At 40.3% G+C, this 17,368-nt stretch overlaps 1 protein-coding gene across 1 annotated transcript in view; it reads left to right on the top strand.

Moving 5' to 3' along the window:
- COL4A2 (collagen type IV alpha 2 chain) overlaps window positions 1-17,368 on the top strand; it is a 143,721-nt gene that overhangs the window by 117,922 nt on the left and 8,431 nt on the right. The window contains exons 28-41 of the mRNA XM_063149975.1: window positions 1,204-1,311; window positions 2,778-2,999; window positions 5,167-5,328; window positions 5,778-5,948; window positions 7,034-7,177; window positions 8,445-8,570; window positions 8,931-9,112; window positions 10,549-10,612; window positions 10,997-11,071; window positions 11,689-11,796; window positions 12,717-12,824; window positions 14,062-14,133; window positions 14,514-14,639; window positions 15,911-16,027. Of these exons, the coding sequence (XP_063006045.1) occupies window positions 1,204-1,311; window positions 2,778-2,999; window positions 5,167-5,328; window positions 5,778-5,948; window positions 7,034-7,177; window positions 8,445-8,570; window positions 8,931-9,112; window positions 10,549-10,612; window positions 10,997-11,071; window positions 11,689-11,796; window positions 12,717-12,824; window positions 14,062-14,133; window positions 14,514-14,639; window positions 15,911-16,027 (1,785 nt within the window). The remainder of the gene's footprint in view (window positions 1-1,203; window positions 1,312-2,777; window positions 3,000-5,166; window positions 5,329-5,777; window positions 5,949-7,033; window positions 7,178-8,444; window positions 8,571-8,930; window positions 9,113-10,548; window positions 10,613-10,996; window positions 11,072-11,688; window positions 11,797-12,716; window positions 12,825-14,061; window positions 14,134-14,513; window positions 14,640-15,910; window positions 16,028-17,368) is intronic.

The following is a 17,368-nucleotide window of genomic DNA, read 5'->3' as shown; positions in this document are numbered from 1 at the left end:
ATTATTTAAAATGTTTCCTGCTCCCCTTCACAAATGATAGTTAAAACAACAAATAATCATGGTTAAATAATAAAAATTTCAGAAAACTGAAGTGGAAGAAAGTATCAAAATCCAGGTGATATTTCCCTTGGTTTGTCATAGTCAGGGATGGAGAGAAACTTGCTATAATGAATAAATGAGTTGTAATTCATGGTGATGCTAAGCAACAACATTTTAAATGTTAAAGCATGTTGTTGACCTTCAAGCCTGAGCTGGGACCTTATAAAGTTCAAAGTGCTGGGAGCATAGTGGAACAAAGCATTTCCTAGGAATTATTTTCAAAGAACTTTACCAAAAATCTTGATCTTGTAATACAGTGGATTAACAAGACTCTTGTAATAAAACTATTGCATGGAAAAAAATATATAATTTTATAAACATAACAAAGGAATGCTACAAAATGCTTGCAGGTTTTGACATGTTAAAAAAACCAGTAATATTTGCCCTTACTGAAATGTCAAATACTGTATCACAAGGAAAGGCGGTATTATTTTAGCTGTTAGGAGAAAAATCAGTATGAACAAGAGGTCAGTGCCTTAAGAACTGGCACACCTTTTTTTTTTTTTCCAGGGCACATCCTTTCTTTTACTAGGAAATCTCTAGACCTGTAATGTTACAAATATAGTAAGTAGGCTAGTTAATTTGTATTCAATTTGAAGGATTATTAGATCTAACCTTTAGCCTTACATTTCTGCTTCTTGGTTATCTAAGCCAGTCTGCTCTTGTTCTGTGATCAGTTTAGCAGGGAAAGGAAAATTTTTTTCCTCCTACAGCATCTCATCTGTGCCCATTTCTGTGAACACTCTTTTTTGACATTGCCTTTTGACCTTAATCTAAAAGCCTTAATTTACAAAATATTGAAAAGCTCCAAAAGTCTGTGAAACCAATTATCTTTACCCTAGGAGTCTCCATATCATTAGTCTTTAAGTCAGGTTAATCCATGTTTGTAAAAGCATTTAACCTAGATTTTTGGTCCATGTTTTGGAATCTTGAATACTTATAAAGAGCTACTCTATAGCCCCATTAATTATTTTTTAAAGATTTCAGTTTTGCATTCAGAAACACATCATGATGATACTTACTGGTACCTATTTTACATTATATGCACATTTCTGTTTTGTTTGTTCAGATAACACTTTTGTACTTTCTTTTTATATAATTTAGGTGCAAAAGGTGCAAGAGGATTCCCAGGTGATCCAGGTCCAATGGGTTTTCCTGGGCTAAATGGTACACGAGGTGATCCAGGTCGGGAAGGATTCCCAGGTCCTCCAGGTATCTTGAAATAGTTTCTCATTCTTTATATACTTTTGACCTTTTTACTGAAGTTACTTAAACACAAATACTTGATTCTAGGTACATTTTCACTTATCTTCCCTTCTACATTGAATCAATAAGCCATTAGACAAAAATATTACTTAAATCCAGAAGTATTTCTTGCAACCTCCATAATCATGAAAAATTTCATAGATGTCAACCTTTTACACTCTGCTTTATTGTTCAAAATTATAAATGTGATTATAAAAATTCATGAAATTCTCATAAAGAAATTCAATGACAAGATATTTTAGATTCCAAGTGCATTTTACTCATAATGATGATGAAGAAAGGAAGAAAATAATAGTATTAGTACTTCCATTTAATTCTTTCTAACATTAGTATAAATGAGCCTCTGTGTGTGTCACTGCACACGTGATTCATTCAGTGGCATGCACATACAAGCTGCAGTGGTTGTGTATGTTCCCAAATCATCAGTCAATCCATGAAGAATTACAGGAATTACCTGCAGAAACTACCACTTCCCTGTGGTTGACCAAGTTTATTTGGTCAGAGAAATGGGTAATGAGTTGTTTGGGGTTTTTTCTGTACCCCATTACAGAAGCCATTGATGCAACTTAATTTATGAGCTCTCTGGAAATTTTTTTGAGAGATCTGATTTCAAAGTCCTAAATCCTCAGAGATTCTGAAGTGCTGCAAACTTTCCCAAATCCAGTGCCAGGTGGTGCTTTGCCCTCAGGCAGCACATGGCCTGACAGTGTTCTCTGGACTCATCTACAGCATCTGTAGTAGCAACAGAGAAAGCAAAAGAAGAGCTGGTACATGTCCTGGTGTATCAAGGGACACATCATACAACACAGCTCTGTGCAGTATAGGGCTGTTAGTCATCATACACAAAAGCTCTCAGACTTCTCAGTGATTTCTCATGTGCAGCTCCTCACAGCACTGACTCCTTCTTCTTCACAACCATCACCACTTCACAGCCAAAAACCCCAGGCCCTCTGGACCAGCTAACCCACTCTTTTATAGCACTATTCCTTACTAGTCACAGTTCTGGCCTATCAAGGGCAGGCTTGTTCCTAATCTTTGGTAGTTAGTACAGCTGCAACTCTTCAGGGGCAAGATTACCTTCTGCACCATCTTTATTTTCTTACATTCTATCCCACCACATAGGGCAGGACCATGAACTTCTTTCTTCCTGGTAAGCTCCACAGAGTGTTCTGATTGCTAAATTAGGCCTCCCAAATGGCTCCCAGGCCACAGGGAGCAATCCCCTGCAGTTTTCCATGCTATCTTTCACCAATGCTTGGGCTTAACTTTCAGTCCAGCTCCAGTTTTCCAGAGCACAAGAAGCCTTTACCTTGTCATTTGTGATGATGGGAACATCATGTTGGTACATCTAGGATTTGAACTCCAACATTTGTAGTGAACTCTGTGATGCCTAGTTCCTGTTTTATTTATAGGTTTCACTGGACCCAGGGGAGACAGAGGCCCAAATGGGCTACCTGGACTGCAGGGACACCCAGGCCTTACAGGAAAATCCGGAGCTCCAGGAGCACCAGGACCAAAGGGCCTTCCTGGTGACGTTTTTGGAGCAGCAGCAGGGCCCCGAGGGGATGTCGGCCTCCCTGGCTTTCCAGGGCTGAAAGGTGCACCAGGAGATCAAGGAGTACCAGGAGCTAGAGGTAACAGCTTCTTCTAATAAAAAAAGGTTTGTCTAAGAGTTGATACAAATGCAGCCAAGTTGTAGGGATGTGTGAGTAAGAAGAGACCATGTTAGGATGCGTCAGAGGTACTGATGACCTCACTATTAATTCCCAGTGCCTGATGATCTCCCAGTCTTTCCACTTCTGTGGCAGCTGTTGCCAGCATGCCTGGCTCCTCTGAACACTTTCTGGAGATCCATTGCTTATGTTCAGCTGTCCTTCACACTGTTCTACATGAAATCAACTACAGGAGGATAGCAGAGAACCAGACTTTGCTCATCTTCGTTGCTTTCAGATGTACTGCTAATTTTTTGCCCTGTAGTTAAGGGAATGGTGGTTTTGCTATTATCCTCAATTTTCATTTACATACAGCAATAATACTGAGATTTTTTTTTCCCACATCAAAAATGTCTGGGTATTGCATGGCTTTGCTGATCAGCACATTGCAGTAGTGCTGAATTTGTCAATTTTAGCTAAGAGGACAGAGAGTTTGGTAACTGCTAATAAGCTATTTTACCTTGACAGTTTTTGGGCACTCACAGATAAGAAAAAGATAGTATTATATACTTATTTATAACTTCAGGGTGTTAATTTTCATTTGTTATGTCACAGACCATAAAAAATATCCTAAAATCCCTGCAGAAACCAGAGTTTCTCCACAAAATCTGATTTTTTCACTCTCTCAACTCTGTGAAGGACTTTCAAAAGCACATGTGGAATTTAGCATACCCTACTACACAGTTTCAATTGCATTTGAACCCATAATTAAATTTAGGACTGCTGATTACCCCCATTCCCCTGTGTGGAACTGAGAAAGGAGTAGTAATTGTATGACTAGCTCAAAGCAAGGTTTATCGCAGGAACTAGTTTTGGATATCCTTCTCATGATTTTTGATGAAAATAAATAAAGAAGAGCATCATCTCAGAGTTATTTGAAGTGAGGAGAGCTGGTTTCACCTGCAGGAGAGCCGCAGAGTGAATGAAAGGGATGAAAGCAGCTCTGTTGTCTTTAACAAGTTTGAGAAAAGGCAGAAAACATCACTAACATCTCTGAAGAGGGAACAAAATCTAATTTTGTTTGAAAAAAATAATATGGTGTGACTTTGCTCCCTTTTTGTAAGCATTTTTGTAGAACTAAGTTTTAAATAGTAAAAAATAAAGCGAAAATAAAAAGCATTACTAGTTTGTCTGTTCTTGATTTATTTTACAGTTCTGACAGAATGGCTCCAGATAGCATATGAATTTTTCTACAAGTATGAAATTTTAAAATTTTACATTAAATTACTAGGAATTTATTTATACCACCTTTGCCACTTCACTCAGAATAGCAAACTAAAGCCTGTATGCTGTTGTTGAGAAAACCCACTTTAAATGACCACAGTTATAAAGCTCTTTAAACTACAGTCAAGCCAATGGACCTACACTCATGCAAAACCTGAAGAAAGGGAAAGAGATCCACTTGACCTGGATTTTAAATGCCATGTACTATTTGTATGCTGCTGCTTTTCCAATCTGAATGAAAAACGGGCATTATCTTTTTAAAACTTAACACCCTCTTTACTGGTTTATGGTAGAGTCATAATTTTTCACCCAGTGCATGTAGTCAAACTTAGGGCCTTTTTGCTTAGGAATTTATATCAGTCTTACAGAAATGCCTTGTAATGACCTTACATGAAAATTTCTAAACAATAACACAGATCCCACCATCTGTCTTAAATGTTACTTTTCCTGCCTATAAAATTTTAGGAAAGATACATAGCATTATTTCAGTGGTTCAGTCAGCTGCTTGATTCAGTTCTTACTAATACATATGTGACAGGGATATCGGGAATAACAATTATTTGGATTAAAATAGAAAGATTGGGGTTAAAACTGAAAGAGACCTGCATGTATATCCACATGATGCCAAATCGTTATCATTCATTTGAAATAGTCAGTCAATCTATCTGATGCAAATATTGAGATCATTGGTGGTAACATCAATTATTTTAAATCTAAAGACCAGTCCTTTAATTTGCTTTTCCTGTTCTAATTGAATTTTCAAAGGCAAAACACACCCTGGAAGCAGAGGATGTGCACAGAGGAAATATATAAAAACATGTTCTCTGCATATGATGCTCTCTAACACATAATTTTGGTCTTTTAGGAGCGGATGGTAGCCCAGGTTCGCCAGGAGCCAAAGGAGATCCAGGGCCACAAGGTCTCCCTGGTTTGATGGGATTACCAGGAACACCAGGAACACGTGGATTCCCAGGTCCACCAGGAAACCGTGGGCCAGATGGTGGCCCTGGCTCTCAAGGACCTCTCGGTGAGGAAGTGGCGCAGTCCTGTGTCATTCCTCTTGACAGTCCTCTGTGGCAGGGCCACTGTAAGGTTTCCACAGCTGAGAGTTAAGTTTGGGGATGATCTTCTCAGGCAGAGCTGCTGCTTTTCTTTCTGTAGCCACCTACCAAGTCAGGCAGACTGGAAAAAGGAAGCCACCAAATGAGTGTAGGCTTATGGAAAAGGGGCTTAATTATTGAATTAAAGAGGAGGGGAAGATCCTGTTGCAAGTGGGCGTGGAACCAAACTGATAGCGAAGCTGGTTCATGTTGATGAGCTACTTTATCTTTACAATAACTTCTGCAATTCTTTGATGAAAAAAATCCTGATTTCCCCGCTTTGATATGAAGTTGATAGGACAGCAGTTTTCTCCTCTTAGCTACCTTATAGGAAATCATCCTTTTTAATCTCCCTGTTCTCACATTTACACAACAGGTCCACCTGGTGCTAGGGGAGAAGATGGTGAGCAAGGTTTTCCTGGCCCCGTGGGCCTGAAGGGTCTGTCTGGTGACAAAGGTGACATGGGTCACACGGGACTGCCAGGTATACGTGGTGTGACTGGTCCGCCTGGCATAAGTGGAATGGATGGCTTTCCAGGAGATAAAGGTGAGCTCTGAACTGCTGCTTTGAAAGCAGTGCTTGACTAAAGGTTTTCTGTGCAGACATGAACCAGACATATTCTCTGTTGGTCTCCTTCTAGTTAAAACAGTAGAATTAGGATCATGTGCCTAATACATTCCAAAATCACTGCCCGTTTTCCACTGTGTTGGGCTTGGCACAGTGCTAGCTTGTGATATGCAGCCCTATTTAGAAGAGCAATGGCTAGTTTATTTCTCATTTTAAAAATTACACAATATTTACTGTTTTCTCTCTAAAAGTCTTACCCTTGTCCTAGTCCCGTTGGTCCTCAGTGAAATGTAAGAGATGTTTCCTTAAACATTGGTTTCAAAGTTTTTTAAAGGTGGGAGCTGTGAACTGAGCAATACCAGACACAGGACCTCAGTGGTGACTTTAGGACACTGATGTTATGTTGAGAATGTGAGATTCTCACCTACCAGCCACAAGAAAACACAACTGTGTAATGCACATTGCCTACACCACACAGGGAGTTTCAACAGGGTTCAACTCCATGTGAAGCCAAGCTGAGCACAAAGCATGCTTCAAAATACATGTTGCAGTTCCATCAGTTGGAAAGACAGGACAAGACTAGCTCTGAGATCAGCTCTCATTTGAGAGAAATTAAGATCTGTTTGTTGGCATTACCCATGTAAAACAGCATTCTCTTGTTCAGAAATGAGAAATAGGAAATTTTTGGTGAGAAAGGACCAGCCAGTCCTAGACCCATGATTTGTATGTCTACCTGTAGACCAGGCTGACTACAAGTCTTATGTGGAACTAGGTACATATCTCAAGCTCATCTTTAGGAGAGGGGTTGTACTGATCTCTCAGAAGAAGGCAGTAAGTTCTGGTCATCTCCACAACACCTCTTCTTGGCCACTTGAGGCAGGTTTGTGTACTTCTGAGAGCACACTACCTCAGGAGCTCTGCTACCTCTTAGAGAGCTTGGGTGCCTGCTCCAGACACACAGATTGCTGTAGGCATCCAGGCACCCAAACAATAGTTGGTTCATATTTACTTAATTTGCAGAAATCTGAGTGAAGTGACACTTCTCTTCTCCTTCTTTCTTAAAGGCTTGAAAGGTTCCCCTGGCATTGATGGTTTCAAAGGCATGACAGGCCTAAAAGGAAGACCAGGCATCAAGGGAATCAAAGGAGAATTTGGCCCATTTGGGGCTCGGGGAGATAAAGGCTCACAGGGTGCACGTGGATTCAAAGGTATTTGCTTATGGGGGGTACTAGTGTGTTTGCTCTTCACATCTGCAGAACTATTTTACAAAGAAGACACATTTTTCACATGTTAAATTTAGCTCAGACATTCCTCCACCTATTTCACACATGGGCCTCTGGCCAAGAGGCCTGGATTTTAGACTCAGGGAAAGATTACTTCTTTACACACTTAAGGCTGGAGACAAATATCTTATTACTCATCTGAACTCAGACAGTGGCACCCCTGGACATGTGCAGAAGTCATGAGAGCATTTTCCCAGGAAGCCTAAGATGTTTGGGGAAGAATATTTAGATTTTTCTCCATTTGCACTGTAAAGACAGTTAAATATTCAGAAAAACAGGCAATTAAGTAGTTAAAATTATGTAGTTAAAAGTCACAAATATTATTAAAAACTTAAAAGTTACAAACATTCAGCTGGTATTATTGTTGGTGAAATGAAAACTGTAACTCAGTCCTCTTTTGATTGCACACAATTGCCTTTAAATAAATGTTTTGCCACAAGACCAAAATGTTCTTTCTAGGGACCCTGAGATTGGTATTTTTTACAAAAGTGTCTGCAATTCAGAGGTTGCAGAACAGTGTCCCAGCAACAGTCTCAGCAAAAGACATGTGTGAAAACAGCCCCTGTGAAGAGAAGTGCAAATACACTTCTTGTTGAAGAAATATGAGACCGTGCATAATCATAGGAGACAAGTCTGGGTTACTGGCCTGTCTCTGCACCCCACAAAGAACTAAAGGCACTCATAGAGTCTGTATGGGTCCCTTCTTCTGGATATTTACTGATATCACCCAATAAATTCAAGAAAATCAACATTATAGCTGGTCACAAATCCAAACACTTTCTTTTGCCCAAGGCTTTTTGATTGAGAGTTTCCATTGCACTAGAACTAAACTACTTTTCTGTGCTTTCTCCATTGTGCTACTTGGGTTTTTTAATAAACCATGATTTTGGGGCTTTTTTAATAAAAAGCATGATTCCTAACTGATCTACTGGGAGATAAATTATCTATCACAGAGGAGTCTGGGTCCAACTCCCAGGATTTTATGTACAAAAGTTTAACTCAGTTTTCATGTTTTCTTAAGCATGACTCTTCCACTGCCATGTTGTATTGGCACATGTTACTTTTCATGCAAATAGATTTTCTGTAGCTTGTGCAAGGTCAATCCTTTTTCCTAAGTCACTCTTCTGTTCACTTTTTCTGACCATGCTGCTGACTAGCATTTTGTAACATGGTTGGGCTTTTTACCCTTCAGGTGACCGCGGGGATCAGGGCCCACCAGGAGACCCTCCAAAGCTCATGCCCAGCATGATGATGGAAGTTAAAGGTGAAAAAGGAGATGCTGGAGAAAGGGGCACAAAGGGATTCTTTGGCTTAAAAGGTCAGTGGCCATAGTAAAACAAAGCAAGCACATTCAGAACTCTCATTTAGTGCTTTTTCTCAGCTACCAAATTAAACATTCCCTGCTCATTGTACCACTTGGCTGCAGCCTCCCCAGCAAGGTCTCTGACAGCAGAACCTGAGCTCCTGGATGCATTTCACAGAGTCACCCCCAAGGAAAGCTTTGGGGGATGATGTGGGTGTGGGTGTGTGTTTGTGGGTGTGTGTGTGTGTGTGTGTGTTGCCTTGTACAGCACATTGTGGTGCCATTTTTCGAGAAGACCAGTAGCAGGAAAACTTCTTACACACAAGCCTACATGTCAGTCTTCCCTTATTTATTTTTCTTCTTCCCTGCCTGCAGGAAGCAAGGGAATGCCAGGCCTTCCTGGAAAGACAGGAACCCCAGGGTCCCCTGGGCATCCCAGCTATGTGGCTGGTGTGAAAGGAGACATCGGTGCGAAAGGGCTGACAGGTGTGAAAGGATATCCTGGTCCTGCTGGTTCTCCTGGCATCAGAGGCTTCCCTGGCACCACAGGAGTCAGGGTGAGTTCATGCACATGAGGGAATTGTGCTGGCATTCAGCTTCTCAGGAAGTGGCATTCACCCCTTGAAATTTTGCTGAACAACAGCAGTGCAAAGATAAAAATGCCATAAGCATTGGATGAATAGATCAAATACTTTTGCTTGCTCCCTCCAACATTCATCAGGCAGAGTAATTTCTTTTCTCATTGTGAGAAGTCCAAATTTCATATGCCGGCATTTTGCCAGTGACAATCCAGATGGTTCCTTCTAGATCTTTGATCCTGTTGCCACAGCTGCTGGTAAAAATTATTCTCAGTGTTGGGCTTATTTTTCTCTTTGTCCCAGGACTTAATGGTATCACTGCCAAAAGTTACTCACTGTCACTTACCTAACAGTAGAAAAGCCTGAGAATCTTAGCTTCTAGAGGGCAATTCATTGTAATTCACTCTGGCTGCAAAATAAGTTACACTGGAAGAAATAAAAGCTTAGAAAAGGCCTGACAGCAGATTCATAGACATCATTTATTTAAGAGAGACAAAAACTATGTTCCTTTCTCAGGTTCTCTTTGCCTTCAGATTTCAGTAAGATTTTTTTTTAACCAAGGACTACAGGACTGTTATGGTTTAACCTCAGCCAGAATCTAAGCCTCACCTGGTCGCTTGCTCCCCCACACATCCCCAGCAGGATGGGGAGAAGAGAATTGGAAGGGTAAAAGTGAGAGAACTTGTGGATAAGAACAGTTTTAGAACTGAAATAAACTACAATAACAATAAATAATAATAGTGGTAGTAATAATCATAATCATAATATAAAAATGATAGATAAATAAAACCCAAGAAAGACAAATGATGCAAATGAAAACTATTGCCCACCACCAACTGGCTGATGCCCAGCCAATCCCCAAGCATTGTTACCCCCCAGTCCACCATGCCATCTGCCTTACATGCTGAGCATGAGGCCATAGTGTGGGATATCCATTGGGTCAGTTGGGATCAGCTGTCCCAGCTGTGTCCTCTCCCAAATCCTTGCTCACCCCCAGCCTGCTCACTGGCAGGGTGGAGTGACAAGCAAAAAATGTCCTGACACGGTGTAAGCACAGTTCAGTAGGAATGAAAACATCCCTGTGTTATCAACAGTGTTTCCAGCACAAATCCAAAACACAATCCTGTACTGGCTACTGTGAAAAAAAATAACTCTTCCCCAGCCAAAACCAGCACAAGGACTCACTGCTGTATATGCATAATGCTTAATTTTAAACTTAAGCCTTTGCAAACATAACTTGTCACTTGGTTGGTACTGATTTAGATTAACAGACTGCTGCCGCATTACTCTATACTACAAAACTCAAAAGTGGTACTTTTAATAGCCTTTTTTTAGTATTTCCAAAGTCAGCTGCTTGGAAGGTTGAATAAATCCTCATCTTCACTAACTGATGCTTGTTTTCAATCATATGATAGGGAGAAAAGGGCATTCCAGGAATTTCAGGCCATTTTGGTACTCCTGGCTCACATGGAGAAATAGGTGAGTTTGTTCTTTTATCTGAGCATTCTCTGTATTCATCACCCATCAAATACTTGACATTAAGTTCTGAGGGGTCTCAGTGTGTCTGCAATCTCAGAGTCCTTCTGCAGTCTCACAGAATGATATTGTAGGTGTGGAAGACTCTAAAAAGGTTAATACTGTTCATTTCATGCAACACGTGCTGTCCATGAATAAACCCTTCTGTGTCAAGGAGGAAAGCTGTTCCAGACGCTTTTTTTGCTGTCTTTAATTTTCTTCTCTTTTATTCTACAAAGATAATAGTTGCAGAATTTTGCCTCTGAAGTTGAAATTCCTTCAAAACAACAGGAAGTACTGTTTAAATTAAAGCCTTACCACTCATGTGTGCATTTTTGTTTGAAACAGGTGATCGTGGAGACACTATAAACTTACCAGGAATGCCAGGCCTGAAAGGGGAAGTTGGTGTGCCAGGCTTAACAGGTATTCATTTCACAGTTGCTGTCTGAATGTATTTCTTTTCACATAACAAAGTTCCCAGAGGAAGGGAGAGGGAGCTTTCCATGGGCTTTTGGTGGCTCTTGAACCTCTGTTCTCATGACAACTCCTGGAGAGGTTAATCTTTTCTTTATTGAAATTAATATGTGTTATATTTACCTCTTCAACTCAAAGTGCCATTATTGCATTAAACATCATCACTGGCAACTCCAGTAAACACTTCTGTATAATTTGTTTTGCTGTTGAAGACAAAAGGAGCATTATCAGGCCATGATTCTAGAAGGTGAGATAACAAAGTCTTGTAGATTTTGGATTGAGTTGTTAGGTAGTATATTAAATTTCCCTGTACGTGCAATGTACTTGAACATCATTAGTGTTGAATATGAATTCCACATAATTTGGGAGCACTTTTAAAAACAAGTTTAATGATCATTTGGCCAGAGGACTGTTCATGCTCCCAGATTATGTAAGCACCCTGACTAGAGGAATGTCTTTATGTGGCAAGACCAGGACCCATTCAGTAGCCAAGTTCATGTTATGCTCGTTTGCTTAAAAGAACATTAAAGGAATTAAAACAACATACTGGTTTTGTGGTTTTCCAGGCATAAGAGGAGGTGTGGGACCAAAAGGAGAAGGTGGTGATCCTGGTTTCCCTGGCATTGAAGGTCTCAAGGGCACACAGGGTGTCCCTGGCTCTGTGGGACAAGAAGGTAAAATATTCTTTTTAATACTCCAAAGAATAACATTGTTTAAGAGGACAAAGAAAAGTACTCTTTCCATCAAAAGAAAGTAGTTAAGTTTTTAATATGCTTAGCATTCTGTAAATTGGTGAGGAGCAGTGACAAGGATGTGAAAACAGCGGAAGTTAAGAGGAAATTGCAAAAACTTAACTCTACTTGATACCAGTTTTTCCTTTTCTATAGCAACCATGTGTCCAGTCAAAGTGTTGATTGCTGCCATACTCAGGTATTCTAATGTCTCAATATTACAAGGAGTAGGCTTTTCAGTGACCTTTCCTGCCATAAATGAAGTCAGTTTCTCCCAGGACACAGTTACAGAGCCTTTGAGCCAGGATCATGGGCCAACTCTACGAGAGAAGCCAAGTGAGGTTCAGCTGTGGCTGGATCACACATTCAGGGCTTAAGAACATGTCCTGTTGCAGGAGGATCATGGAAATGCTCTTTTAGAACAGTTGCTCCACATTTCTTCTCATTAGAGGGCCTAGAAACTCCAGCCAAGACTGGAAGAACTTCAACAGGTGCCTCACTGGGAAACATTTCTTGTCTGATCAGTGGGAAAGGCAAAACAAGTGCAGCAGAAGGGGAAAGTGACATGCACAGAAATGAAATCACTTGTAACTGGCAATAGAAGTCGTTTTATTAGGAGGAGCCTGCTGTCTTTCTGAGGCTGTCAGAAATCCAAAGTTTGTAATGAGCTCTTCTTTTATACTTTGTCTCTCCTACCTGTGCTCTCTTTGGTTTTCTTCCACTTGGATGAGCAGTGCCGTGCCATACAATGCCATCAAGAAGGGAAGGTCTTTATTTTTCTGCCTGGGAGAATGAAAGTAGCACAAGTTTTGGCTGTTGGTTTTAAGGATGCTCATGAGCAATGATTCATTGTTGTCACGCAGGTTTGCCAGGACTGGTTGGCCCCCCAGGGCAGCAAGGAAGCCCTGGGACTCCTGGACTTACAGGTCAAAAGGGAGCTCCTGGCTGGCCTGGCTTACCAGGACAAGCAGGTATTTGTACAGCTTCAGCTATTCAATCATTTCTGTGTGAGCACTTGTAAATGTTCTTTTAAAGTGAAGAAGAAGAAAGGGGGTTTGGCAGTTCAGAGTGGCAGAGTTTCCTGTACTAAAATATTTGTTCCTCACAAAGTCCAAGTGTATTAACAATGAGATGTTGCTGATTTATGGCTTCTGGTGTCTTTTCAGCTCGTTTTAACTGTTTATGACCTCTTCAACTAGGAAAGCAGTTTGCAAGAAACATTTTTGTTTTTCGTGACAGCTAGGAAGAAAAAAAGCAATAAAAATTATTAAACATGCATCAAGGGTAGTAATATACAATATGAGAATATTATAATGTGGCATTAGATAGTAAACAATGTATTTGTCCTGCATCATCACGAAAAACTTTTAACTGATTCAATATCTAGTTTCAAGAATAAATGACTTATGGTTTAGGCAGAATTGTGCTGTGAAAATGCAGGTGATAGTTTAAAATGAAGCTGTTTGTATCACAGAATACGGAATCTCAATGGTGGCCACTTAATTCCTTAATATATTAAGGCAGAAGATTTTTTTCTACCTTTCAGCCAGAAATCTTTTAGTAAGATTCTTCTATCTGAATCTGCCTCAAAGCTAAGCTAATACAGTTATGAAGACTGCCTTTTTAGACAGTGAAGAGAGACAGACAGACACTTATTTTTCTGAGACTGAATAGTCCTCCAGAGCTCTGGCCATTGTCTAGCTTTAACATCATACTTAGCACTTTGACAGGTACAAATAGATGGAATAAATTCTACCTGTAACAATAGTAACGGTAGCTATCAGACATTTTTTTAGAGTTTTGGGTTTTTTTAAATGACACAGAATGAATAGCTCCTGAAGACAGCTTTATTATAACCACATTTAGAGTCTACAATTATGTCATAATTGTCTTGGCTTGAGGATTTTGGAAAACTAAATGGGTATTAAAAAAACTATGGCAGCAAGACTGGAACTAATGACATGCTGCCAGATGGATCAGAGATATTTTTAAAAATATCTCTTGAGTAATGAGTTTATTGGATAAGAACAAAATTTGCCAATCACAAAACCATAGCGTGGTGTATTTAATAATAAACTTACAGTAATTAATTAATTTGCATATAATTCAGCACATTTTAACATAGAATAGCACTTATTCAAGCATTTGATTTTGTTTTGCCCAGGAATATATACAGACTAATAAAAAGTTAATATAATTTTAAAACAGGCCAGCCTGGCTTCAGAGGAATCAGTGGACTGCATGGTTTACCGGGCACTAAGGGCTTACCAGGATCACCAGGTAAGTGAGGCTGTTACTCTGCCTGTTCACAGGCACAACATTGTGTTCTCTTCAAGTTTGGTCAGTGAGATCTCTGTAAGGCAACTTTTTTAACTGTGTCCTTCAAAGCTTTGGAATGTGCTTCATTATTGTGGGCTCTGGCAAACAACTCATACACTATGTGCTATTCCACAGGTGGATCAGAACACAAGTTCAAATCATTGTTTCTTTCCTCTGATAAAGTTAAAACTTCAAGCCCTTTTTTCTCATCATGAGCCTTTTATCCAATGAGCCATTACAGACTCATGTATTTTGTAAATCCACATGCTCTGTACATATACTTTAGCATGCACTGTTATATGCAGAAATGTTTCAGCTTTCCTCTTTATTCTGAACAACAGGTCCAGATGGGTATGGCTCTGCAGGTTTCCCAGGTCCAGTGGGGGACAAAGGAGAAGCAGGAGAGCCAAGCAGAGTAGAAGGCAGCCGAGGACCTCCAGGCCAGAAAGGAGAGAGAGGTGTTCCAGGTCTGTGCTTCAGAGAATGGCATCCACCTGTGACTTGTTATCTGTGGGTGTTAGAGATGTCACAAAATACACAAAATACACTGTGGGGTACACAGGTGAATAGGTGAACTCCCAAAGCTGGGGAGGTCACTGTTTGGAGTTTGTGCTGCAGCTCAGCCAGCCCTTGCTCAGGATCAGCAGTGTGTGTTCCCCAGTGCTGCACAGCCTGGCTGCCTCCCCATCTTGTAGCACCCACTGGGCTCAGCAAGCTGCAAATGCCAGAGCTACTCTCAGCCATCAGCTCCCCAAATATTTTCAATCGAGTTCTGGTTACACAAAAGCTCTTTGTGTTCAAACCTGTCCATATTTCCCTTTCTCCTGAAAGCCTCACTGCCTCTCAATGTGTGATGGTCCTGCTGGCACCTCGGGGGCTCTGTTCCCATACCCAGTGCTTTGCTGGTGCCATCTACCCCTTGTGCAGAGTAAGCTCCAGCCCTCTGTGCTGTAGGAGACTGTGCTCATCTCAGAATGGGTCACCCCCTGGTTTTCATCCATCAAGAAGCCACCAGACTGATGTTATGAACAAATAAACTAATTACATATGTTTGGGGGGGGGGTTGTTTTTTAAACAAAGCCTTTGCCTGCTTGGTTCAATGGTTCATACATATTCTTTTGTGTTACATATTCTTTTATTGTTACTAACATGCTATGCCATCTCAAACACCATTCAGAGATTTATTATCAAGCATTCAAAAAAACAGCTTACCTCATTCATTTTTATTTGTCATAATTATAAACAGAAGGTCAAATTCCTAACAAAAGAATAATCTGTTATTGGTAGGGCAGATTTTTGACCGCTTAACAATTTTTCATCTCTAGAGAACTTCTTGGATTTGAACTTTTGGTTTTAACTCACGCCAGATAATGCTAATTGTCAGCCCTGACCCTGCAGGCACAGAAGAACAAAGCTGCTTTCCTGCCTGCTTCAGTATACCTATTATATTTTGAGTATTTCCTATCTTGAAATAATACTTTACCTGGCAGACACAAGATTATTAGTATTCAACACAGTGAAATGTAATTTGCTATCCAGAGAGCTTTGGCAGAGGACAGTATTTGGTTCTTTAAAAAAAAAAAAAAACCTCCACAGTATCATCTGAAAAAGTAAAACAAAAATCAGTGGGAACTGCAGGTGTTTTCTATTTTGAAAATCCCACTCCTTAATCTGAGTCATTTTAATTGCAATTGTGCATTTTTCTTACAGTATTAATTATTTCTTTTTTTCCCTTCAGGAGTCCCAGGAACCTTTGGTATTCCTGGGCAGGAAGGATTTCCAGGGCCCCCTGGGATTTCGAATATATCAGGATATCCTGGTGATAAAGGCTCCCCAGGTCTAGATGGAGTGCCAGGTAATTCATGCAACAGCAGTCATTGTTATTTCTGCCTTGAATCAGTAAAGTAGCCCTAAATATAGCACTAAAATTGTTGAGCAGAACTCATGGTAGATCAGATAATAGAGAGGTTATCAGATAGATAATAACCTCTTGAAAGCAAAAGGCAGTTCCTCCAGGTTGTCCTCATGGGAGGGTTTGATCTTTATGCAAATAATAGATTAAATAATCCAGAATTCTCTTGACAACTTTCAGAAGCATTATGCTAATCTGCTACTCTAAAATCTGAGGTCTGTGGCAGACTTGCAAGTCTATTAAATAGTCTTAATCATTCACAAAATTCTCCTATGTGAAATGACCATGCAAGCTAAATTACACTGGAAAGGATTAGCTCTTCCTTCTTGAAAATTCCTGTTCCTTATTGGACTGCACAATCATTTCAAACAGCAGTGCCACTATACAGAGCTTGTAGCAGAAGTTATTCCACTAACATCTTTATATGATGGATGGAAATTTTTTTGTAAACTCAGCAAAAACTTAGAACAGACAAACCAGCTGAAAACCAACAAAATGCCTAGGCTTCCAAGTTTAAAGAGGATGTTAGCTGGCCTAACTCTGCATACTGATTCCAACTCTCCAAGCAGTCAGGAGAGTGGAAACAGGAACACCATATCCCAGCCAAAATGGTGAGACAAGTATGGCTCACTCTGACTTTGCCGCATACATCTTGCAATCGTATCCTCATGGGATCCAGGCAGCATTCAAAAGGCAGCACAAGAGATGCCCCACTCAAAACCCTACATAGTAAGGGTAATTCTCTCCTCAGAAAAAAAAAGTCCAAATGTCTTGTAAGCAGCAGAGGTAACTGAAGAGAAACCTGCCAGGTTTAGCTTCAGGCAATATGAAATTCTAGAAAAAGAAGCTGTTCCCATCATTCCCAAGACAGCATGAAGTACTTATTTGGTTCCAGATGTTCAACTGAGCACTAAGATACACAGAACAGTAAGTCCTTGGCTCTGAGTCAGATACTTGCTGCTCTCTGATTTCTCTCTAGCAACTTGGATAATTTAGGATGAAGCAAGGAAACACCTAGGGAAGTGGGGCATTTGCTAGTGAAGGAATAGCTCATGGAAGGCTGTATCTCAGCAGGCACCCTATTTCTGCTGAAATCTTGCTTGAGATAACACTCTTTTGTGGGAGCTTCATACTCTAATTCCTCTGCCACTGCTGCCAGCCTGAGAGCGGGAGCAGGAATGCTGAATAAATCTGTCCCCTGCTTAAATTAAGGAAATAGGACCTGATGGGATACAGTTAGATAGTTCTGTTACTTTCCTGTGTGCCCAGATGTTAAGTATAAAC

This window comes from Melospiza melodia, chromosome 2 (genome assembly GCF_035770615.1).
Source record: "Melospiza melodia melodia isolate bMelMel2 chromosome 2, bMelMel2.pri, whole genome shotgun sequence".
Taxonomy (NCBI): domain Eukaryota; kingdom Metazoa; phylum Chordata; class Aves; order Passeriformes; family Passerellidae; genus Melospiza; species Melospiza melodia.
Note: the sequence above shows the minus strand (reverse complement) of the source record. Positions and strands in the feature narration are given on the sequence as shown.